This window comes from Dendrobium catenatum, unplaced genomic scaffold (genome assembly GCF_001605985.2).
Source record: "Dendrobium catenatum unplaced genomic scaffold, ASM160598v2 fragScaff_scaffold_1644, whole genome shotgun sequence".
Lineage (NCBI taxonomy): Eukaryota > Viridiplantae > Streptophyta > Magnoliopsida > Asparagales > Orchidaceae > Dendrobium > Dendrobium catenatum.
Window position 1 is genome coordinate 310,402 of NW_021320106.1, and position 25,658 is coordinate 336,059.

At 31.8% G+C, this 25,658-nt stretch overlaps 2 protein-coding genes across 3 annotated transcripts; one reads left to right on the top strand and one right to left on the bottom strand.

Annotated features, from left to right (window-relative positions):
* The first annotated feature begins 1,114 nt into the window (after positions 1-1,114).
* LOC110109499 (protein EMBRYO DEFECTIVE 514) lies at positions 1,115-5,266 on the top strand. The gene is made up of 2 exons (XM_020840594.2): positions 1,115-1,611; positions 4,836-5,266. Exons 1-2 carry the CDS (start codon positions 1,150-1,152, stop codon positions 5,157-5,159), a joined length of 786 nt encoding a protein of 261 aa, XP_020696253.1. The 5' UTR covers positions 1,115-1,149; the 3' UTR covers positions 5,160-5,266.
* A 1,825-nt stretch (positions 5,267-7,091) lies between these two features.
* On the bottom strand, positions 7,092-17,989 carry LOC114581309 (probable LRR receptor-like serine/threonine-protein kinase At1g56140). Of its 2 annotated transcripts, XM_028701183.1 has the most exons (21): positions 17,923-17,989; positions 17,728-17,799; positions 17,471-17,542; positions 17,312-17,383; positions 16,419-16,490; positions 14,083-14,154; positions 13,907-13,978; positions 13,755-13,826; positions 13,575-13,646; positions 13,410-13,475; positions 13,169-13,234; positions 11,347-11,391; positions 11,189-11,253; positions 10,695-11,080; positions 10,036-10,237; positions 9,773-9,940; positions 9,544-9,662; positions 9,030-9,240; positions 8,723-8,954; positions 8,467-8,617; positions 7,092-7,538 (listed from the first exon to the last, which is right to left on the bottom strand). In XM_028701183.1, the coding sequence occupies exons 1-21, from the start codon at positions 17,931-17,933 to the stop codon at positions 7,143-7,145; spliced, it is 2,694 nt and encodes an 897-aa protein (XP_028557016.1). In that variant the 5' UTR covers positions 17,934-17,989; the 3' UTR covers positions 7,092-7,142. The 2 variants fall into 2 exon arrangements, with proteins under 2 accessions (XP_028557016.1, XP_028557015.1); XM_028701182.1 differs by having other exon boundaries at positions 13,755-13,817; positions 17,312-17,542.
* Between the last annotated feature and the right edge of the window lie 7,669 nt (positions 17,990-25,658).

Here is a 25,658-nt window from a genome sequence, read left to right on the forward strand (position 1 = left end):
TAACACACATAGATAAAAGAAAAACAATAACGGACCTAATCTAGTTGAAATGTATTTGAAGTTATAGAAGTTTGCTCATCTTCAAAACTATAGAATATGATATTATAATATTAGGAGCACGTGCTTGGTGTTGGATAATTTTTGTTGGTTTCAAGTAATTGTAATAGGAGAAATTATTCGCATGCAGAACGCTGTATGGAGGTCAGTCAGAACGCATCACGTCAGCAGTCCCGAGCTACGGTATCGACCAGTATCGAGCGGCAAAACATAGCGAATGGATGATGTGGCGCATTCTGATTAGTCTCCGGATGACATTCAATGTTCGCATAGAATAATTAATCTTACATAGACTGAAAAAAATTTTAAAGAGATATTGATTGCATGCCATGATGTTGGACAAGCAATTCTAATCAAATAAGGTGCTTAAGCGACAACAATCTAATAATGATTAATGAACTATGCTGTTGAGTTATGGTAGTCAGGTAATAACAGCCGGGTGATAATGGCCTAATGACAATAATTGTACAATCATGGGTGGAAAAAAAAATTAAATATTTAGAGAGGATATTTTAATTTTTTTTTTTAATTTTTGTGTATTTTGTCCCCCCCCCCTCTAAAAAATATTCTAAAATAAAATATTGAATGATTTTGAACTTAATTATATAAATTTACAGTACAAAATAATACATCAAAACTGTGTTGATAAAATGAATATTTTGAAAAATATCAATATTTTTCTATTATTTTTTTCTTTGCATCTAATTGTAATATAAATTTAAAGCAAAATTTTCATTAAAAATCTACATAATATAAATTTAATTAAGATATACTTAAAAATTATTTGAATAATTATAATATTAATATAATATAAATTTGTTATATGCAATTCTAATAGAAAAGAAAATCAAATTATTTTTAAACCTATTCTATTATAATTTATATAAATATATTTACACATGATTTATTTTCTTAATAATAAAAAAAACCTAATCCCATTGACTGCTATATATATGTTAGCGCTCAGCCGACCCTTCAGGTATTTGTTTCAATGTTTTGAAGTCTCGCCAATAATTTGTGGCGAAAACCCTATTCCACATCGAGGGTTTCTCGGACCACGCCGCTTCTGGAGTGACTAGTGAGAAGGCGACAATGGCGGAAGGGATAACCGATGCCGCCCAAAATATAGACGAACCAGAGGCACAAGTGCCGGAGGACATGGATCTTGTGACTGGGTTTCCTGGTGAATCCATCGCCACGGAATCCGCTGCAGTTCTTCCCGACATGGCCGATAAGGCGTCGGAGAACGGGGGCGTGAAGAGGGGGAGGGAGGATGAAGAGGATGATGATGAAGAAGGGGCTACGAAGAAGCCCAATCTGGAAAGGTCTGTGGAAGAGGAGAGGCTCGAGGAACTGGAGGCCAAGGAGGTGGGTGTAGAGGATCGAGAAGTGGAGGAGGTGAAAGAGACGGTGGAGGTAGAAGAAGTTAGAAAGGAGGAGACGGAGCCTGCCGCTGTGAAGGTTGGGCCGAAAGTGTTTTGCTCGTCGGTGGAAATGTTTGATTACTTTCACAAGTTGCTACATGACTGGCCTGCCAATCTTGATATCAACAAGGTGAGTTTTAATGGTTCTTTAGTATCTCGAAATGCTCAATTTTTATTGTTTTTTTTTTCCTTTTTATGTCATAGGATTTGACATTTATTATTATTTCCGTATGTAGAAGTGATTGTTAAATTACAGATTGAAGTTCCTGTTCACTTTCCCCCGCACTTTTTTTATTGAAAGATTAGTGCAGGTATTTTAGTTATCGATGGTGAAGTAGTTCTTCACCGTAATGGTGAATCCATCAACGGACCATGATTAGAAAATATAAGTTCTTAGCCCCTATTGCAAGTATACGAAGCTTTCTGTAATATGATGCATATGTAATCGCAACTGATAAGAATAAACCTGATTGAAATCAGGTTAAATTAATCCAAGTAAGTTTGGGTTGTTCAATCCTGGTTGAATATAGAGAAAGGAAAAGCCAAATTTTTTCCATCCCTTTTTTGATTGTATTTTAGAAAAGAATGGAGTGATAGATTTAGTTGAATCTAAAATAAATCAACATGTTATAGACTATATAATTTTATATTTGGAATTGCAAAGATGTTTCTTTTATTGCGTCCTTGTGCCATTGAAAAACAAAAGCTCTATGAATATAAAATGTAGTGTTCATGGAAATATTAGATATGAATAGAAATTGAAACTGGAGGTGACTAGATAATATTTAAATTTAATATTCATTTTTTAATGTATCAAAGTGTATTCTTGTATATGCTCTGTTGCATGGTCAGTCATGGTTACCTTGTACCCTTCTTTTAGAGGGCATCATAAGGAGTGAATTACTTCATAAATAAGGACTACATGAAATCACTTTTTGAGCCCATGATATATCTAAATTTTAAACTACAATCATGGCGAGTGAAATGATATACCTCAGAATTAAGGACCAGATAAAGACTAGGTTAAATAGATGTAAGTGAAATAAATTGGTGGGGTGATGGATTTATATTGAAAGAAAAGTTGAAATATGACTATCGCTTTTGTGCTATATTGTTTTGAAGAAGTGGGTGATAGATTTTGTTTCCACCTTATAAACTTCAGGATTTAATATCTGGATGAGAAAGATGCTTCTTAGTTCTATTCTGAGTAGATGGTTAAATTTAAGATGCGATTTTTTTAGGATCAAGGGAATGGTGGAGATTAATGAAATTTAATACATAGGGTGGCTCCTTGCATTTGAAAATGGAGAAATTGGAAAGCTAGATGATGAAAGTTAGTTTATGTTTGATCTCAATGCATGATTTATGCTAAACAAGTTCTTGTATGCATAATAAATACACAAAAAAATCATGTTCTATTTTTTTATTCCATTTCGAAATCAGAACCCTTAGATTTTCTATATATTCTGATAGGATTGGATCTCAATGCAAGTCCTTAGTTTTATCTGTAAAAAAATGAGTTATTGCATATGGATGAGTTTATGCTTGTTCATGGTGGGACTTCACCTAGAATTCTGTGGGGAAATTTTCTTTGCATTTAACATTCATATGTTTACCAATGTGCTGGTAGATCTGGCATGTTGTATTGCTTACACTTCTAATTTTTGAGCCCATGGCTAATCTTACGTTGATGTTATAGTGATATGCAAGAAAAGTATGATCATCAAATTGTTTTCCATATCAAGTTTTAAGCATGTTTATATATATGCAATAAGGATACATGCATTTGTTTCATTTTTTCAAAAATTTAATGGATTTTAGGAATGTATTCTGAGGCCAAATCTCTTTAAGGGTTCTTAGTATTGTATTAAGTCAGTTGATTGAGAATGATTGAGTGAAGTAAAAGAGTTATTGAAGCTCCTTTTCATCCTTCTCTATCATAATCAAATATTTATAAACAAAGTTTTTTGATGTAATTTTCAATATATATTTTGGTAGTTGTGCATATATTTGCTAATGAGGATAGAACTTTTAGAGTTAATGTAGGCTTTTAAAATGGATAAATGCTTCTAGAGTATTTTGCGATAAAAGGAGATCTTAGAAACTTCGCGGTAAATTTTATTAAATTACAATTGGTGGTGGTGATGTATGAATTCGATTGCATTACAATAAAAAAAATTGTGGATAGGTAAGTTTTGATGGAAATGAGAATCATAAGATAATTTGTCACACAATTAAGAAGGATCAATTAAGGAATGGTAATTTTAGAAAACAATTGAAGTTATATTTTATTTTAATTAATTTAAAATCAATTTTGACTCATGGTTCGGCTACAGAATACATTTTTCTCAAATTCGATTGTTTTACCTTTTTTTCAATGGCATCAAGTGAAAAGACAATGGCAGTTGGGATTCTCGTGCAGATGTGGTGTCTATGCTTTTGCATTGCTTGCATTTTCTTCATAAGATAATTTTATTTTTTCAATCAAAATTTCAACTTTTCTGATTAAAAAATATCTTCAAGGAAATTAAAATCAGTACTACTTTTGAAATTAAAAGGAAAAAAAACCCTGTTTTTATTGGTGTGCAGAAGAAGCTCATTTTGTGAATTTGGTGAAACTTTGTACTGCAAATGGCTGACCTATGTTTCCATATCACAAAAAATAAAATAAAATAAAATAAAAATTCTCTGATTCTAACGTCATTCAGCTGCAGATCTGGTTCACCCCATTGCTGAATGATGTGTCAAAAGCATTTTTTTTTGGCAACATAATTCAGGATCCTGAATTGTGAATGTTATATTTTCTTATTTTTAGTATGTGGCAAGACAAGCACTTCAGTGGGGAGGTTATAACCTGTAGGGAGGTATGGTTCTTATTAAATTGCATTGCTTGCTTTTTCTTCATAAGAATGATTTAGTTGTTTTAATCCAAACATCATCAAATTATGTAATGCAAACATATTTCGTTCAAACAGATAAAGAATTAACCATGATTGTGTTAACGCTTAACAATTTTGGTATATCAATCTTAGGCGCATAGATGTAGTAGTTCAACTGGGTGCAAACTCCCAACTCATTAAGAAAAAAAAAAGAATTCCATAAAGGTCAATTTACAATGATGAAAATAAAACTATTCATTGGACAAAATGTAGCTACACAGAAAAACAACATAAGAGCTTAAAAGCAACTGTGAAAGAAGACTAGGATTCGTAAACTCCAAGATGATCGTGCTTAATAAATATTTTCCTTTGCTGAGTCAAGTTTCTAGTGATGTTAGAGTAAAATCATCATACCTGGCGCCCAAGTTTCATTTAAAATGTTTTTGACTTAACATTGCAACTCATCATTTTGCAGTATGAGCACTTGGCTTTGATCGATTTGTTGAAGAAGGGACACGCAGATGCTGGTAAGAAAATTGGAGAAGGGGTTCAAGCTTTTCAGGTGCGTTATCACCCAGCATGGAAGAGCAGGTGTTTCTTCATAGTACGCATTGATGGATCAGTGGATGACTTCAGCTTCAGAAAGTGTGTGGATCATATACTCCCTTTGCCTGATAATATGAAAGTCCCCTTTGCTTCTTCCAATGGCAAGAAAGCTTGGGGCCAGCAGAAGGTTGGAGGTGGAGGTCATGGCCGTGGTGGAAGAGGCGGACGTGGTCGTGGAAGTAGAGGAAGGTAGAGATCTGAATGCCCTGCAACTCTATATTGGATATTCTGTCCTTTTATGTTTATCACGCTATTTACTTGGATTTTGGACATATTTGTATTACTAGTTTTAAACTTCAATTTTGGCTTAAATTTTTGTTATTTTTGGTGATCTCGTTGGTCTACTTATTTTCCATAGCTTTCAAATCTTAAGTTTCATGGCAATAGGACCGTTATTGCATGATACATAAGCTGGATTGCAACTTAGGAACATTCTTCTCTGCATCATCATTTAACTAACATTTGAAACATTTCAGGGACTGTCAATCAATTTGTGAGTAGACATTTCATTCATTGAATATATTTTTAGTTACATATAATGCATGACTATTAATGCCTATAAAATCTATTCATTTTTTTAATTTATTTTATTTTTTAATTTATTTTTAAATCTTTTTGTTCATTGAATATATTTTGAGTTAAATATGATACATTAATGCCTACAAAATCTATTCTCTTTTTTTTTTGCAATAAAATCTGTTCCTATTTCTCTATGATTTGTGTGAATTATATGATGGATGATGATCAGTCGTTCCTTAAAACAGGAAATTTATCATATAATTTTTGTTTAATATAACTAGATGAATTATATGAGACGCTCATCTTGTAGATATGACCGTGCTTCCCATTTGATAGCTTGAGTGAATATAGTGATAAATATCTAAATTTCCTTAAAATTTTTTGAATTAAGATATATGTTGTAAATTTAATCACGCTGAGTGTTAAAATTATCAAAAAAAAAAGATAAATATACTATAAAAGTATAAATTTGATAAATAATTATTTATATGATATGTTTGTCTTATAATAAATTTAAATATTTTAAGGTCCCTTATGATTATATTTTAATTAGAATATTTTTTCATAGAAGAATTTTTAATTCTCGGTCTCTCCTCTCATGATGTAAAATATGCTTTATAATAGGCAAAACAATTCTAAATATGCTTTTTTTTTTTTTCAAAACAATGCTAGTCGCCTTTAAAAATTTGTTTAATAACTTCAGTCAAGCCATGCATTGCATTATGGATGGTTAGGATTGAATCCACCAAATCTTTTCAAACTACTTCAATTTTAATGAGTTCAATCCTAACCACTCATTGTGGAGAGGATTTAAGGGAGAGGATTTAAACCAGATATGACGTGCTAAAATTTCTCCCATTTCATTTATTTTTGGATTGTATTTGTGCAACTCTAAAACTTTTCTGTAGCACATTCAAAATAATAGTAATCAAACACATTATTTTAGTAATCACATCTAAAATAACAGTATAATCATATTCATTATTTTAGTAATCACAGTCAAAATAATAGTAATCAAGTGTCAATGACCTAAAAAATATTTTATGATCTACCATAAGACTTTATGCTAGTTCTAATAATTTTTTCGATGTTATTAGATTGGAAACAATATATGAAGAAATGCTAGAAACATAAACTAAGCCTCATTTTTTTCTCACACCCTAAACTCTAACCATTTACATTATGCTTCCATTATTTGAAAGTAAGCTATGTTTTGCATCATATTTAAGTTACATGTATGGAGCTAGCATTCTATTTAAGATACAACTATGGAACTAATGTCAAATACATGAACTAGATCATTGTTTCTGTTAAGTTTAGCCTTTTCATGTTAATAACCAGCATAAAATTATCTCTTGAATCCTATCAAAGCCTATATATGCTTGTGAATGCATAGTACTAATCTTTCTTACCTAACGATGTTAAGAAGGCAGAAACTGCTTTGCACTGTAATTGATGAATATTGATTTTACTTTGGAGGAAGAGATATCATCTTCCTTTTTCAATAGAGTTGTGCCTTAAAGGCGCATCAGCTGAAGGATTAGCCTCCATGTAAATTACATTGTTTTGATCTGATGGCACACTAGTTTGGCTATCTGTTAGAAACTGCTTTGCACTGTAATTGATGAATATTGATTTTACTTTGGAGGAAGAGATATCATCTTCCTTCTTCAATAGAGTTGTGCCTTAAAGGCGCATCAGCTGAAGGATTAGCCTCCATGTAAATTACATTGTTTTGATCTGATGGCACACTAGTTTGGCTATCTGTTAGTCTTGTGTCTGTTGAGCTTGAAAAATCATCATTAACAAAATTGCTGCTTATATCCTTAAACTGCCATTCTGTTAGATAGCTTGGCCTTGAGGTGACCTCATTAATCTCGATATCTCCAACCAACATAGCCACCACTCTCGACATTGGCGGTCGGAAGGCCGGCAATGCTTGGATGCATAGAAGAGCAATGCGGATTACTCGAATAGCTTCATCTTTATTATATGATGATAGACTTGGGTCCACTAAGTCCAGTTCATGCTTCTCTTCATATAAATGCCAAGCCTGAAATATAAGAATAAAGCTAATATTTCAGATAACACATTTTGTTATAACTTCTTCATAATTTGATTTTATTTGGACAGTTAGTTAAAATTGTTAGATTTTAAGTTCTGCAAACATTTTAATGCTGGGCAAGCGAAAGAATGAGGAATTAATAAGAGGGATGTTTAAATCTAATGGAGCTATAGCTTTAGTTCTCATTTCTTATGCTTCGTTTTACATTTGCAGCTTTATCCAAAGAGTTTAATATACTACTTGCAAAGTGAATGAAGAGTCAAGGTATATAAAAATGTACATAAGATAGGTAATTATGAAGTGCTTTTCAATTAGTTTATGCTATTAGATATTGCATATAAATAGCGATGCAATGTAAAATGAGTGAGAGTTCATATTTCTTAAAGATCTCTAAAGACCTAAAAGGTTCTAATTAGGCCAAAAAGTTAGCAGTGCCCATTTTTAATGTGTAGTTTCACTCTTTTTAATAGAAAATGACATTATGAGCAATTCTCTCAGGTTATACCCAAGAGGCTACGTGATTTAAAACAAATTTGATTATTTCAGCCTTTAAATCAACACTTTTATAATTTATCATTATAGTTTGGTTTGATTTCAATTGTTCTTAAAAAATTTAGATTCTCATTGCTTTTTTTTTTTTTTTTTTGCTAGCGTTTTTTTTATGATGTCTTTAAATTATTTGAAGAATGTAACTATCTTTGTTTAGTAATTTGAGATTTTTATTCTCAAACTTTATATTTTTAATATTCTTTGAATCCACAAGTTACTGAATATGTGTTTTTTTCCTCTTTCACTGTGTTCTCACATCAAATATCATGCATGCTTATTGGAGTGCCCAAAATAAATGCATTTGAATGTTAGTTTGGTAGTTATTTTATATAAGTTTAAGAACTGAAGTGTATAAATCATTGCCCACCCAATCAAGCAAGTAGACTTTCTCTTCCTCAAGTGCAAGGTCCGAGTTAGGCCTTCCACTAAGAATTTCAAGAGCAACCACCCCAAAACCGAACACATCAGCCTTTTCTGTTAGATGTCCTCTCATAGCATATTCTGGTGCAAGATAACCTCTGCAAATATCATAATATTGAATTATAAATGATGCTGAAAATAAAGAACAATAGAAAAGTCACTAAACAAACATGTTAAAGATAAACATTGAAATCCCCACGCACATCGTTCCTGCAACTCTTGTGCTAATGTGAGTTTTCTTATTGTCGTAAAGCTTTGCCAAACCAAAATCTGATATCTTTGGGTTAAGATTTTCATCTAATAGAATATTGCTGGATTTTACATCCCTGTGAACAATTCTCACACTTGATTCCTCATGAAGATATGCTAAGCCTCTTGCTGCTCCCAGACAAATCTCAAAGCGTGTTTCCCACTCAAGATGCAAATCATTTCTTCCTGCAAAATGAAGCCAATCACGTGCAAGAATTCTTAATGATTTTGCTTTAAGCTTTTGATTATTTTATATCATACCGAAAATAGCTTGATCTAAACTCCTTTTTTCCAAGTACTCATAAACCAAGAGCCTCTTATCTCCCTCAATGCAGCAACCATACAACTTAACTAGATTACGGTGTTGAACTGCTGATATGGTTGCTATTTCGGTCACAAATTGTCTCTTTCCTTGGTGAGATGCTACTGATAGTTGCTTTACTGCTACCATTTTTCCATCATATAGTTTACCCTTGATGAAACAAGTCAAACATTTTACTCTCAAGTTCTTCAAGACTTATAATTAGTTTTGTATCAGATTTGTGTGTACAAGGATAGTTGATTAGCATTAATAATGTGCTTATTTTATTTGAAGTGAGAAGAAAAAAATGCATTGCACTCTCATCATGCTTTTTGAGAAGCAATATCATATTTATTTCACTGGTGAATATTTTTATGAAATTGAAAGATGAAAAATGTCACAAAATTAGTCAGTCTAAAGAAAAAAATATGGTAAAATAAAAAATTGATTTTGTCATATTTGGGTAAAACAGACCTTGTATACAGGCCCAAAGCCTCCTTCTCCGAGAAAATTAGACTGGTTAAAATCCTCAGTTGCTGCTCTCAATTCAACATAGCTGAATGTATTTGGTGTGAAATTCAATCCTAACAACTCTGTATTATTTAATATATTAACTTAGTCTCAAATTCAAAAGTAAATATAAACATTCATATATTCACAAATAAATAAACAAATAAAATTTCATATTCCTTAAAGAAGTTACCTGCATCATCTTTGCTAAGTTTTTCTTTCCTATGTCTCCACAATATTATTGCAAAAATGACGAGTCCCAACAACACCACAACACCAACTACAATACCTACAATTAATCCTGTTTTGTTGCTTGATGAAGAGGAATTTGGTGCTTTGTTACTAACAGATGGTATGAAGTCTGTAAATATCGATTATCATAAGATAATGGTTATCTATATGAATTTATGAAGACACTTAGACTGAAAGTTCATGTAATCAAATGGAATAGCATACCATAAGGAGATACACTGATTGCAGAAATGGATGGACCATAGTAACCTTGAGTAGGAATACAACATGTACCTTTTCCAGCCCAAAAGAAATGTATTTCTAGGAAGTTGTTTGTTACAGGTGCTTGGTACTCTCTCATGACTGCTGTAAAAGATTTTCCACCAGCTTCCTTTCTTATATTAAAGTCCTTCTCCTTACGTAATCCCTAAGGTTATATATTTGATCCCGTTAGCAACTTGAAAATAGTTAAAAAAAAGTTACTCAATCACTTGCTATGTTGTCAAGCAACCAAAATCTTTTTGTAGAATAGGCACATATTGAAGTTCACCTTCATCATTGCTACGTGAAGTGTTATTGTAGACAATAACTCAGCTCAAATAATCGTTAAATATTAATTTTGTTCTTAAATCTTGGTAGAAAATCCTTCTGGAAATATATAGTTCTTCTTAAATCTAATGTGTATGTATGTATGTATACATAAAGCAGAAATATGTTAAGGTGTTATTTTTTGGCATGAACTAACAAATATAAATCTCACCCTAACCAACAAAAATCCATCCACAATCTACTATGTCCTTATTAACTAAAACTGGATACTCTATGTCCTTATCAAACAAGACGCTCTCATGTATGCATATATTGTCAATGTATGGTTTGCTCACCTGTATATAAATGTCAAAGACCCTTCTTCCCAAGCTCTTCCAAGTGGGTGGATCTACTATTCCAATCTCAGCAAATTGCAGTTTTATCGTGTAATTTCCATTTTGAAGTCCCAAACCATAGTATCTTAATGAGGAAGGTGACATTCTTGCAGTCTGAAATAATTCTGGATCCAGTGTGTTTTGGAATTGGGATTGAGATCTAATTATATAGTTGGCATTAGGATTTGTGGCATCTTTAAAACTTCCAGTGTTGCTTACTGCCCATTTTATAGGGTCGGTCACATAATAAGATGCTGTACTGAGATTAGCATTATCCGCATCAAAGTTAGTTCCATCAGAACTTGTCACGCTTGCACTTCCACCACACTTTATTCCAAACTGAGAATCTGCAATTTAAGATACCTCAAATATGTTTATGTACATAATATGCTGGTAGTTTCTATGATTTTTTCAGTATTTGAAAAAGATTCAAGAAGATGTGGAGAATGACTTACACACTGGTGAATCACGGTAGCATGGCATGTTTCTCTGTAGACACTCTAATCCTGAAGGCAAGACACTGAAAATAAAATTGTTAATAAAACTCAAGTTCAGGTATATATGAATTAAAAAGAAATCGAATTTACATGAGATAGAAAATGATGATAATTACCTGTTATTGGAATTGTCTATGAAAAAATTGTTGGCGACCAAGTTTCTATCACAAAGAAAAAAAATAAGTCTAAAATTTGTAATTTTTTAATTTTTTGAAATGAAACAAAAGAATTGTTATGGGAAAGAACTAGGATGCGGTGGATCAAACAATGCTATATCTATATTATTACGTATGTTTATTATTTATAGTAGGAATCCATGCTACAGATTATTATTAAAATTTTTTCATTATTGAGTATATTATCTGTTAATATGTTTTTTTTTGTTGCTCTCCTTTGTTATGAGTATTATGGATATATAGGTATATTGTGTGCTCCTGAAATTCATCCTCAAATCTCTATTGAGAAAGAGTTTAGTGTATTTCTAGTTCAAATTTTAAGAAGGCCTTTTAGAATAAAAATAAGATACTACTAAGAGGTTTTGCCCTAATTTTGTGAGAACTTTATGATCTATTTTCAAGTTTACCATAAGCACAAGCCTTTATGGTTAATCATCCATCCTGGTGATGAGAGGGAGCTTTCAATTAAGGCTATTTATTAGAAGCTAAGTGATTAGCATAGTAGCAATAATTTGTTATATGATCTAAAATTTATCACTTCAGACTTAAAGTAGATGGTGAGAGGGATGATGATAAACCTAATCAAGACCTTATGATTCTATAATCTTTGGTTATCATTGATCTTAGTATACTTTGTTAGAGGATATAGTTAATCTAATCTGACCAAAGGATCTTTATTGCTAGCTATAAGTTGCTTCTTCTAGGGGAACCTTATAGATATAGGGATCAAAATTTATCTAAGGGGATTAATTTTAATTGATCTTAACTAATAGAGGGCTTTATGCTCAATTAATTGGAATGTATGATTTATTACTTGAGGAATTTTAGTCATCGAAGAACTTATAGGTTCTAATTATGATTATAATTTATTGATGCCATTTTGTGGAAAAACCTACTTGTCAGAGCATGACATCCACAACCATTTACTAGTTGTGCCATTTGACAGCAAAAATATCAATTAGAGGACACATATCACATCCTTGCTTATGAGAGATAATTTGAGAAGAAATCATATTGATACTATTGATAAGATATTAGCTCTTCGGTGATGTGAGATTTTTCTCAAATTTATCACTCTTGACAAAAGGTTGTGAAGGGTGGACGAATTTTGCTCTTAAGTTGATGTGTAGTAAACTTCATTTGAATATTTTAGATTTTATAAGTTATTAAAAATTTCATATTTTTGTTTGGATGTGGGCCTAAAATGATTTGCATTGAGATTTAAGGGCTTTTTTGAAAGATATAATCTCCAACACTTAATATTTTCAATCAATGCGGTTATGATTGGAGTATTTGAATGATTTATTTTATTATTTGAACATTATCAACTTTGGCCGTTTACCAATAGAAGATTAAATTCAATGATAAACTTTATGAGTTACTGTATGAGAGGTATAGTTAGGAGTTTTCATTTTTATAATGAATTATCTTCATATAATGCATTGAAGGCTTAATGTGAATGCAAAATAAAATACATTCATGAATTTTACAGTTACAGATTCATTCATTAAAATAAGATTTAATAGCTACAAATGTTTGAGAGTTCTCAATGCAACTAATATTATGCTAGGAGACATAAGGAGGGGCTAACTCCCAAAAAATCCAATCTACATCAAATGGAACTCTGAACCTCCCTTGAAATTGACATTAATTTACATATAGAGAAAAACATAATTATTATAATGGTATGGCAAAACTTTCATGGTTAAAAAAATTATGCAGTTTCTAAATAAGGAAAAAATATATTTTTTCTATAACTTACAACTCTAAGTTTGAATCGCTGACCCAAGATGGAAAGCTTCCTGATAGTTGATTGTATGATAGATCTCTGCAGATTTAGAAGGAATAAATTTTTATATGAAAATCTTACATTTCATCAAAACAGCATAACATTGTTATATTTTTCATTGAAGTGAGAAAATTTCCCCAACTTATATAGTAGGGAGAAAATTAGTTGATTTATTTTAGGAGTTAATTATGTTCTGAATGACTTGCATACTTACATAGTACTGAGTGCTTCACTTTTTATTTCTGGTAAGATGCCTGTTATGCTGTTGTTCCCAAGGAATCTATTGAGGAAAACAATAGAACAAAACATATATAATTTATTCTTGTACTACTAGAAATATAAGTGAAACATTTGAGACACTGAAGTAGGCATTTTGTACAAGAGTTTTAGTGAGTTCAAGTTCAGTAGAGACTGTGGAACATTGCCTGTAATGTTATTGAAGCTCAAATCCCTATGTAAGAAAAAAATATTCAATTTGTATCAAAGTAACAAGTGTTAAATCATTTTCATTTTTAGGTAAAGCAATGTATACATGATGGATGAAAACAAAAGAACTTACAAATGCATTAAACTTGTATATTTTGAGAAGTTTGATGGAAGAGTATCAGAAATCTTGGAATTCCTTAAGATCCTGCATGGAGTCAAATTAATATGCAAAAGAAGGAAAAAAAAAAGGAGATGATATCATTGATTGGAAACATCAAGCCTTACAGTGAGCTTAGAGATGTCAAATTACTAATAAATGCCAGGGATGAACTCCCATTTAGTATGTCTCCTATGCGTCTGGGAATAGAAAATACAACATCTTATTAGATAGACAATCAACAAAAGGGCGTCTATTAAAAAGGACACACTTGTAGTACTTCATATAAATATAAAATACTTACAAATCAGTAAGATTGGAGAGACTAGAGAAGCTTGAAGGAATTGGACCATTGAAGGAGTTACCTTGTATCCTCCTACCAGAACATCATTTAGTATTGATTACCTCTGATTTGTGTATCATGTATAATACATGTTTTCTAGAAATTGTAATGTAGATGAAATTCCATTCATGAAGAGTAGAATTGACACTTATTTATGAAGAAAAAGAATTTAGAAAGCAGTTTTGGCATGACTAGAGAGTGATGTTAAACATGGCAGTAGTTTGATAAGCAAAAGGCAACTACTTTTCGTAGTTCTCTTTTTAGTTATCCATTCAATTTTTAACTGAAATGCTTCTTATATTTTTTAGTAAATGTTAGAAGGATGAGAGTTCATAGAAGAAAATAGGTTCATACATATAAAGAGATCCCCAAAATTTTGCATATTCTTGTCCAACTGTCAATAAGTCATCTATTCATGTTTAATTGATTGTGAGGGATCAATTTGTTAGTTTATCATCCATTAACAAATTTAATATCTAATCACCAAGGAGAGATTAATTCGTTCTTCTCTATAATATAGGGATAAGGTAGCTTACACACTCTAAATTCACTTGTGAAATCCTCATATGTTGGGTATGACTTTTACTTACTGTTGATATTTGATCTAGATTTAAGTGTTTAAGCTTAGATTTTACTATTTTTCCCCTCTAATTGTTTTGCTATAAGTAGGGGTGACTTGTATGTGTTTGAGGGGAAAAATTGAATAAAGCTTTAGATTAGTTTTCCTCCAAAAACCCCTCTCTCCCTTCTCTCCCTCTCCCTCTCCCTCTCATCCAAGAAAAATCAAAGGTGTCATCTTCCTCCAAGAATCCTAACACTTACTGAGTTGAATTTTCATGATTTTATGCTCTCTTAGGCATGTACCTGAACCAAAATTTTTCTTTCCAACCCAGTAAAGCGTCTCTAGTTCTTATAGTAGACGAATGAACATTTTAACTCATTATACCAACCTTAAGCCCATATCTTTTTGCTTTAGTCATGGATGTTCTCACTAGACATTTGCAAGAGGTTGTGCCCCCAGTGTATGTTTTTTGCTAATGATATTTTTCTTGTTGATATGACTAGAGAGAGAGTTGAAGTTAAACTTGAATTATGTAGGCCAATCTTAAAGTCTAAAGGCTTTCATTTGAGTATATCTAAAACTGAATATATGAAGTGTAATTTTAGTAATAATAGATCTAGACGGGGGATTGTGACTTTGGGCGATCAAGTCATTAATAAGAGCACACATTTTAGATATATTGGGTCTATTGTTCAAAGTGATGGTGAAATAGATGAATATATTATTAGTAGAATTCAAGTTGGATGGTTGAAGTGGAGGAATGCATTGGGCTTGCTATGTGATAGAAAAGTCCCTCTCAAACTTATATAGAAAATTCTATAAGATGGTAGTGAGACATGCAATGCTTTATGGTGCAGAATGTTGGCCATTAAAAGAGAAGCATAATATTAAGTTAAATGTTGCAGAGATGAGGACGCTCAGGTGGATGAGCGGCTTTACTCTTAAAAATATGATACAAAATTAGCATATATGTGAAAAGGTTGGAGTAGCTCCAATGAAAGATAAGATTAGAGAGAGTTTCCTTAGATGATTTGATCACATAAAACAGTGGCCTTCCGATGATTCGGTTAGGAAAGTAGATGTATTAGATTTGACTTATATTAAGAAAGATAAATGTAGACTTAAAAAACCTGGTTAGAAAATATTATAAATGACCTACCTTTATTTGATTTAGATGATAATTTGATCCTTAACAGGACACAACGGAGAAAAAAAGATTCATGTAGCCGACCCCACAGTGGGATAAATGATTGTTGTTGTATACTTTCCTCTTGTATCTTTCTACATACAATGGTGAAACCAGGAGGGGCTGAGGGTGGCTCTCGCTCCCTCCTAAATCTGGCTTGAAGCCTATTATAACAATATATGTTATGAAAATTTTACTGATAAACACTCATATAGTTATTTACATATCAAAGCTTTGCCCCCTCTAAGCCTGGTATATCTTTCTCCCCTTCTCTTGTTAAATACTGGATCAATCATTACCTCATACTCCAGTCTTGTATGATGAAAAACACATCATTTTCATAGCAATATGTTCCCTTGGTTTCACTCTTATGAAAACTAATAAAACACAAACTCATCTTTTGTAGCTATTTTAGTTATTTCCATGTTATCTGCAAATCTACTTACACTACATGCTACATATTTATATGATTAGAAGTTCATGTAATTTAACTACAATATCCTGAAAGTCAAATGTTCATATAATATAGCATGAGAAGGATAATCTTACAAAACGTTTAAGTTTGTCCAATTCCCAATGAAGTCTGGCATTTTGCCTGTAAAATTATTGTCTGATGCCCACCTGAATTAGAAATTTTTAGGAGACAAGAAGCAAAATTTCATAAAACTCATGATTTAGGTTTCATTTGGGACGACTTTCTTTTTGCTTCTTAAAGCAGCTTTTTAGTACAAAAATTTTTAATTTTGTACTAGAAAGCTATTTTAAGAAACAGAAAAAAAGCCGTCCCAAACGAAGCCTTAGTCTTTTCGTTTGGGGCGGCTTTCTTGCTGCTTCTTAAAACAGTTTTCTAGCATAAAAATTTGAATTTTTATACTAAAGTTATTTTGAGAAGCAGTAAGAAAGCTGTTTCAAATGAACTTTTATTTAGGTCAGGACACCTGACGTAGCTCTACATCCTGGCGCTAATAAAATGTCGCAACGTGCTCTTACTCTTCACCGCACGGCCCTACGACCCGGCCTGGACCGGAACTCGGTATTGCTATGTATTAGCTAATTTGTGCAGACCAGTGTATTGTTAGGTATTTCTCGTACACTGTTAGGTATTGCTCGATAACGAGAAATACTATTCTGTCAAGACCAATACCGAGCAATACCCTGGTTTTGCTAGGTATTGCTCTGTATTGATCTTGAGAGAGCGATATTTTTCATTATTGCCAAGCAATACCTAGCAATACCGAGCAATACACGAACATATCAATATCGGGTTCCGGTCTGGGTCGAGTCATCGGGCTGCGCGGTAAAGAGTAAGAGCACGTGGCGACATTTTATTGGCGTCCGGATGTACCGCTACGTCAGGTGTCTTGCCTAATAAAAGTTCGTTTCAAACGAACTCTTAATTTATGTGCACATAGAACTTACATTTTTTTTTTCATATAACTTACAATATGTTTAAGGTTGTAAGTTTGGATAGAGAAGTTGGGAGCTCGCCACTTAGTCCAGAACTAGCCATGTACCTGAGAATATGTAAACTTGGAGAACTGAATATATTTGATTTCATTCTTCTTAGTAGCTTTTTTACTATAAAATTGTGATAAAATAACCATTTTTGGAGGCTGCTAAGGCCACCAAACTCTGCTGGAATAGTCCCACTAAAGTTATTTGCCCCCATGCCTCTATCAAAAGGAATAAGACATTGCAAATGTGAGGGAATTGAGCTAAATTCCTACAAAATTGAAATTAGTTGAAAAAACTAAATTCTTCTAATGCCAAATTAGAAAGATTAAAATTAAAAAAATAATAATAAATATACTAATGAACTAATTTTACAATTAAGAAGAGTAAGGGAAAGCAGTCTTACAGTGAAATAAGGTTTTTAAGATTTCCAAGCTCTTTAGGAATGGGTCCAGACAAAGCATTAGTTCCAAAAGTCCTATTTATGATTTTATAATAAGAGTAATAACCATCAAAAAAATTAATTAAGCTCATATTAAGTATGTAAATTGTGCATTGATCTCATGTTAATGAGATTAGAGAAATTGATTTGAAGACTTACAGGTATTGCATGGCTGATAAATTTCCTATAAAAGCAGGCAATGGCCCAGTCAAGTAGTTCTGGGCTAAATTCCTACAGAAGCAATTGGCAAGTCCTCTTCAGAAAACACATTTTGTAGGACATATAGGAAAATTATTAGGTCCGGTCATCTCACAGAGAGATATATTCGGATTTTTTTTTGTCTACAAACACAATTACTGTATCAGTTGTGCTTTGACTATAGACAGAGAAAAATCTGGATGTATCTCTCTGTTTGGTGTCCGGACCTAATAATTTGCCGACATACAGGGCCGGTTTGGGGCAAATCATGACTGCTTTGGTTTTTTAGATCGTAATCATAATTTAATTTGGCTATACTATTTTTATTATTTTTTAAAATTTTTTGTGGAATCTATAAAAATATTGTTGTTTAATTTGTCAAAAAAGAATATATTTATAATACTGAAATAAATAAATAAAATTTAAAAAAATTATTTTCTCCAGATATATTATATTTTAATATATTTAAATTACTAGATAAATACAAGTAAAATATTATATAATACAAATAAAATATTAAATATTTATAATTTTTTTATTATAATTATACTTATATTATCTATTAATTTATTTATAAAATTTAATAATTTAATTGTGTTATTTAATATTTTTTTTATTTAAAGATAACATTGAGAAAAATAAGAATATTTGTGATAAAGGAATTTTTATTGCGTCCTCCCACCTAACGTAGAGCTACATCAGGTAGCCTATGAAATGTCGCCACGTGCACTTACTTTTTACCGCGCGGCCTGACGACCCGACTCGGATCGAATCCGGGATTACTATGTTCGCGTATTGCTCGGTATTGCTAGGTATTACTCGGTATTGCTTGACAATAACAAGAAATATCGCTCTATGAAGACCAATACCGAGCAATATCGAGCAATACCGAGTAATACCTAAAAGAACTCGGTATTTCTCGGTATTGGTTTTCACAGAATAGTATATTTCATTTTTGTCGAGCAAAATCGACCAATACCTAGTAATACCGAGCTATGCAAACTCCCGGGTCCGTTACGGGTCGGGTCATCGGGCCGCGCGGTCAAGAGTAAGAATACGTGGCGACATATCATAGGTTACCTGATGTAGCTCTACGTCAGGTGGAAGGACTCAATAAAAATTCGTGATGAAGGGGCTCTTTGGTTTGTAAAAAATAATGTAATAAGTAAATTTGTGAAATTATTATGATATAGATTAAATCAGAATAAATTTAAAATATAAATTTTAGAGAGAGAGAGAGAGAGAGAGAGAGAGAGAGAGAGAGAGAGAGGATACAATTGGGTAACGTGGCAGACAGTGCTATTGTCGAAAGAGCAATCGCATTTAATGCCAGGGTTAAAGTCGCCGATGTCAGTGGAGTCTACGGCGATGCCGCTACATAGATCGCCGGTGTTGTTCCATGATGATGATGCCGTCTTCCTCCATCTGCTCAGTATAGTGTTCACTGCTCGCGCTGCCATGCGTCAATTTGATCCAAATCATTAGTTATATCATCCACCCATGCATGTATGCCATCATCCACATGTATATATGACTACATGCATGCTTAAGTTTTTTAGCCATCAATCTTATTAAATGCTATCTATTTATTGATTTTCATGTAATTTTTATTTAATTTTTTATTCATATTTTTATGTAGTCAGCACAATTTTTTTAAATTTTATTTTAGTGACAACTAAAATGCATCTTAAAATATTAAATAAGAAAATTTTGAATTTTTATGAGTCATAATACACAATTAATCAAATGCCTCTATCATTTCATGATATACAGACTATACATGGAGATTCATTGTGTACAAAAATGCTCTTGCTATTTTAAATTAAGAATTATAAACCTTATCAAAAATCTTCATAGCATTTTCTTAGGCTTCGTTTGGAGCGGTTTTCTTACTGCTTCTTAAAATGATTTTTTAGTACAAAACTTTTAATTTCTATACTAAAAAATTGTTTTAAGAAGTAATAAAAAAGCCGTCTCAAATGAGGCCTTAGTCTATAATGATTTGAGAGGTCATGTAATCCGTCTATAATGAAGCTTTACAATGAGGCTCTCGACTTTTCAACCGTCATCAATCTATTCAAAATTAGTGTGTTATTTTTATTCTTATTTAAATTTGAGTCCATTCATCACTGAAAGTTGTAAGTTATAAAAAGAAGGAGACTAAAGGATAACCCTAAAATATTCCATAAATGAATAATGCAAACATATGATAAAAGTTTTGAATCTTGTTCAAACTTTGTCGCAAATTAAAACCTAATTCGGATTATACGTCATATTGTTATTGCCTATTAAAACCTTATTTAAATCACGTTCGAACAAAATTTGAACCTTATTTAAACAATATTTGAATCTTATAGCAACCATAGTGAGTTGTTAATTTGAACCACATTAGTATCATGATTGAAGATGTTTGAACATTGGTGGTTTCATTTTTCAAGTGCTTTCCTTCATTGCTTGAGGCAACAAAGATGAGAATTTTATATTTGCCATAAAATAAGTCATTTGAAATTTTAATAAAAAATTATGTAGTACTTACATGTATAGTTTGATGAGTGCATTAAAAAGGCAAAAAATAAGAAGGTTTAATATATAATTTTTTTAATGTATCTTAACCTCAATTTTTTCTCTTCCAATCCATTTTGACTCATTCAAAGTTAATTCAAATTATTATTTTCCCTTTATTAAAAACTAATTAATTCATGAATATGTAGTCATATAATTTTATATATCATATTATGGCTTCGGTTGAGACGGTTTTTCTTAATGTTTTATAAAGTTGCTGTAGAGAAAATCATTTTGAAAAGCAATGAAAAATAAGTGGCCAAAAGTTGTTCTAAACAAAACCTAAAACTAAGAAAAGTCAATCAATTAGCTTATTAATTAGCAAGCAATCATGTCTTACAACAATAATTATTCTTTCTATTCATGAAAAAGGTTCACAATTCAAATACTGTTCCAATCAATAAATATAAATAATTGAAAAAAAAAGTGTCGATATATTCCAAAATAAATAAAATATTCATTTTTTTAATAAATATAACACATAAATAGTTTATAATATACTTATTTTAAAATAAATCCTATTATAATTAAACTTTATCACAATTAAAAATTTGATCAAATGTATATTATCAACTTCATCTTAGAACAATTTATGCATCACAAACTCTTTTAGGAATAAAAAACTATTTAATCATAATTTTAAGAAATATCATGCGATTTGAATACGAGCACTATACAGAGCTCATCTTATATTTCATTTGAGATGGCTTTCTTATTACTTTTTTAAATAGTTTTCTAAATTTTTGTACTATAAAGATGATTCAAGACGCAATAAAAAAGCCCTCCCAAACAAAACCTTAGTCTGTTGGCTAGGAGTTTTAGCCACCAACCAAAAGGTTTTGGATTCGAGTCTTATGTGTGTAGTGTGTGTGTGAGTTTGAATGTCCAAAAAAATGAGCACGTTGGGGGCATCATACGGCTTTAATCAATGAACTATGTCAACAAACACTCGCAATTTTATTCAAAATAAAAGACTAGTGATTTGAACCGCCTCTTAATCTTTGGCCCACAAAAGAATAAGAGCACCCTTTACCACAATTTATTTTTTTTTTATTCTATTGTTCCAATGTTGAATTATAAAATATTTAGCCCTCAAACATAGAATATTAGTGATATAATTATCTCTTTTAATTAATTGGCCCTAAGTCCTTTCATGCTAGCTAAATTTAAAAAAATAAAAAACAAAGGCAATTATTCATTTTGCCCCAATATAAACAATATTTTATGTGGTCTAAAAGGCTATTCTACCTAAGGATTTTTAGTTGAATTTATTGCAAGAATTTCATCCATAATAACTCAGATAAAATTATAGCATTCTCAGCATCAATAATCTTATCTCAATTTTCTTAGCTCTACAACTAATAATTATTGAACATTCTTAATCTTTGAAGTAATTGCATTTGTGAGAACATTAATGCTTTAGAATTTATAAACAAGTGAAATAATTGACATGCAAAAGTTGGATTTGTCATAAGCATGATTATTTGATCAGAATAAATGTAATAGATAGTTAAGATGAGCTAGTATCATTCTAAGTCTTACACTACAGGAAACTTATCAAATACTATCGGAAACTTTCATTTCTACCAAAAAATAGCCGCCGGAAAATTCAGTCGGCATTGGACGACTTTTCTGTAGTGTTAGTTTTAATTATTAGTGTTCTAATAGATTATTTGGTGTTGTTTCTCCATTTTATATTGTTTTTTAAATGTAATTATGTTATATCAAAGTTTGAAACCGACTATGCTAACTCGTTGCATATTGGTTTGAAATATTTTTAAGAATTATGTTCAATTGAATTCGATCGCTCATTCTAACAAAATAGAAATTGAAACCGGCACAATGATAGCTAAAATCCTAGTTTACTAAAGGACTATTTGGTTTGCTGAGAAAGAAGGCAAAGTTTTCGAAATGTAGCAGATTTCAAATTTTGTGTGTTTGTTTTGGAGAAAAATGAATACAATTTAAAATTATAATGAATCACTTTTGTTATTTCTTAGATCATTTTTTATGTATTGTAAACTCATTCGATTTTAGAGGAATTAATTTTTCACTCAAAAGGATTGCTTTGTCGTTGACCGCCGCGTGCCACTGCTAACCGCCGTTAGCCTCCGCCTCCTCCATCTCCACCACCACCCACAACCATCATTCAAATTTAAATTACATTCATTTTACTTCAAGCTAAAAAAAATCACCTTCATTCTTATTACTCTAATCCAAATAACTTCATGTAAGCTAATTAAAAGTAGGTATTGTCTTCTCCTAAGGCAAATTTAAGATTGACCAAAAAAAAAGTTAATGAGAAGGGAAAGAAAATGATCACCCAATTCATTTTTTTTTTTATCAAACAGAACTTATATTATAAAACCACAAGGTTACATCAGTAAGAGACAGCCTACAAAAACAGGCCCAAAATAAAATACAGTCTCCAAGACATTAAAACCAAAAGCAGGAAAAAACTACCAAAAGATGGATATAGAGAGCTCAGTATAAAAAGCCGGGACTCCCAATAGCTCAACTCCGTGCAATGACCATCCAGAAAAGTTAACAAACCAACGGTTGCCGCAAGACAGTCGTTGAGGTGAGGGATCCCTTTCACATCATTGCTCCACCGCAAATTCGATAACACTTATCAAACCGAAACAACAAAAAAGATTCAAAATTGAAATTTATCTTCTTGTACCACCTCTCTTCCAGAATTTGCCCCGAGAACCACCTTTCTGCGATATCCCACTTACCAAATTAAAATTTTTTTAAAATCTATAATTCTCATAAGAATTTTGAAAAAACATGCAACTTTGCAAATACTTTAGGCAAGATAACCCTAATTTATAGAAAAATCTTCAAAAGATTAAAAAATTCTTCCTTTTATCAATCTGTTATATATACGCTGATGGATTTGTGGAAACTATGAGAAAAACAGATGGAAATTAGAGGCTATATAGTAAGGTGGATAAATAAAGCAACGACGTACCTTCTATAGGATCAGTCTTTGGCGCAGCAGAAGAAGCTTGACATCTGCATCTCTCGAAGAAGAGGAAGAAGAGGAAGAAGAAGCACAGAAGGAAGAAAACTTTTGACGAAGCCATTAATTTCTATATGTTTGGGGAGATGAAAGGAAGATTATTTCATAGAATTCATTTGATTTTCATCTCTTTTAAAAGAGTGAGGAAGAAAGAGAGAATATTTGACAGCCACGGGACATTTGATAATTAAGCAGATAATGACATGGCTGGAATGAGGCAGTAAAGGAAGACTTGCTAACTACAAAATATTACAGTAATTATTCGTCTCAGTGGGGCCTGCTCGTCGATAGTAGCTAGCTATTAACGGTCAAGGTCATTCGCCTATCACTTAGATATTGATTCAGCTACGCAAAGTACACACCTCTGAAGCTTGATGGAGTCAGTCCTCAGATCCTAGTTATTTTCATTGAAGGGGACTATGAATATTCACTACAGGAAAATTTTTGTTTACCGGTGGAATTTCCGGTAGAAGCGGCGGTGTAATCGGTAGATATTCTGTCGATAATGTAGCGACGGTTTTATGACGAATTTTTCGCTGGAAACTTACCGGGCTGGATATGACTCAACTTGAATGTAGCCACTAGGTTATATAGGATGATTGTGGAGGCCACCACCTTGGAGGCAAAGATAATAACATGACCGAACAATGACAGTAAGGCTATGCAAAGAGATGATTGGGATGGTCTTCCATCAGAGGTGGCAATAAAGGGAATATAAAAATAATATTATGGAAAAAGATGATCGGTATTCAAGATAGTTCCTCTTCGTGGGGGTGTCAAAACAGGTTGATGGGTCGAATTTGTGTTCGACCTTAAATTGACCAGACCCAATTTTAGTCAATTCGAACCAAAACCACTAATTAACAACCCAAATGACCCGAACCCAACTTGTTTATTAAACAGGTTAACTAGAACCAAAATATTTTGGGTCGGGTTGACAAATCAGGTCATTTCTTGACACCCTACCTCTTCAAGAGCAAGGTGAACTAGATAACCTTGGCCGGGTGGTTGATGACTCAAAGTGATATGTAGAAATTGTCACAAAAAAGAAGAAAACAAAATGATATAAAGTTTGCGAGAAATAAAAATTTTTGAAATTATTCCTCCATGAAAATAATTGGGAATAATGATTAGATGTCGTAGAAGATGGAGTTGATAGAGATAATCCTACTCATGAAAGAAGGGGGACTAAATGACTAGGTTGATATGATTTGACCCTATTAATAATCTCCTCTTGAAGGGAGTGGTGTGAAGTGTATTAATGCACAAATGCCATTAACACAAGCTCAATTAATGTTCAAGTTGGAATCCCCCTATTCGATCTCTTATTGGTTTGATGGAAGAGAAAGGATTAAAGGAATTTTTCGGCCTAGATAACTTGGTTGAAAGAAATTGTATTATAATTAGATATGAACTAAGGTTCAAAATTTTGTTTGAACTTAATTTGAATCACTTCAAATTCAAATCGGTTCGAATCACTTTTGAATGACTTGCATGTTTTATGAGCAGATCACATAGACAAGAGACTTTTTATTTGAGATAACTTCATCCAAAATAGACTTCAGTCATATTTTTTTAAATAAATATACAATGAAAATACTTATAATATGAGATATATAAAGTTAAATTTTCTCTAAGTTATAGAATATCTTTTCAATGGGATAATTTTTTTAGGTCATACTTACAAATTTTTATCATATACATAAAAAATGATTTGACTTTCTAAGAACTTAAACCATTCAACTTCATTTTCAACTTACAATAAGGCTTCGTTTGTAGCGGCTTTTTTAATGCTTCTTAAAGTAATTATTTAGTACAAAAATAAAAAATTTTAAACTAAAAATCTTCTTTAAGAAGCAGTAATAAAACTGTCCCAAACGAAGCCTAAATCTAAAGTTGAATACAATTCAAAGGAAAAAAAAAAACGAGTTTGAACTTTTATTGACTTGTTTGTTTTTCTTAACTCTTTTTTACTTGATATTTCTATGTAATTAATATCAGCATTTGCTTGTAGGACTCTTAATGCAACATTATCATTTGAATTCGACTGCCACAATTTCATAATAATATTTGTAGCTAAGTCTCTTAGATCAAGTCCTTTCCTAATCTT

Bases quoted from the DNA above. Each gene is read 5' to 3' on its own strand.
- LOC114581309 (XM_028701182.1), bottom strand. The intron at 13,647-13,754 runs GTAAGTTCTTTT...TTTCTTACATAG, and splicing joins TATACAAGTTTAATGCATTT to GGATTTGAGCTTCAATAACA. The intron at 13,476-13,574 runs GTACAAAATGCC...TTTCCTCAATAG, and splicing joins TTGAACTCACTAAAACTCTT to ATTCCTTGGGAACAACAGCA.
- LOC110109499 (XM_020840594.2), top strand. From the start codon at position 1,150: ATGGCGGAAGGGATAACCGATGCCGCCCAAAATATAGACGAACCAGAG. The intron at 1,612-4,835 runs GTGAGTTTTAAT...ATCATTTTGCAG, and splicing joins CCAATCTTGATATCAACAAG to TATGAGCACTTGGCTTTGAT.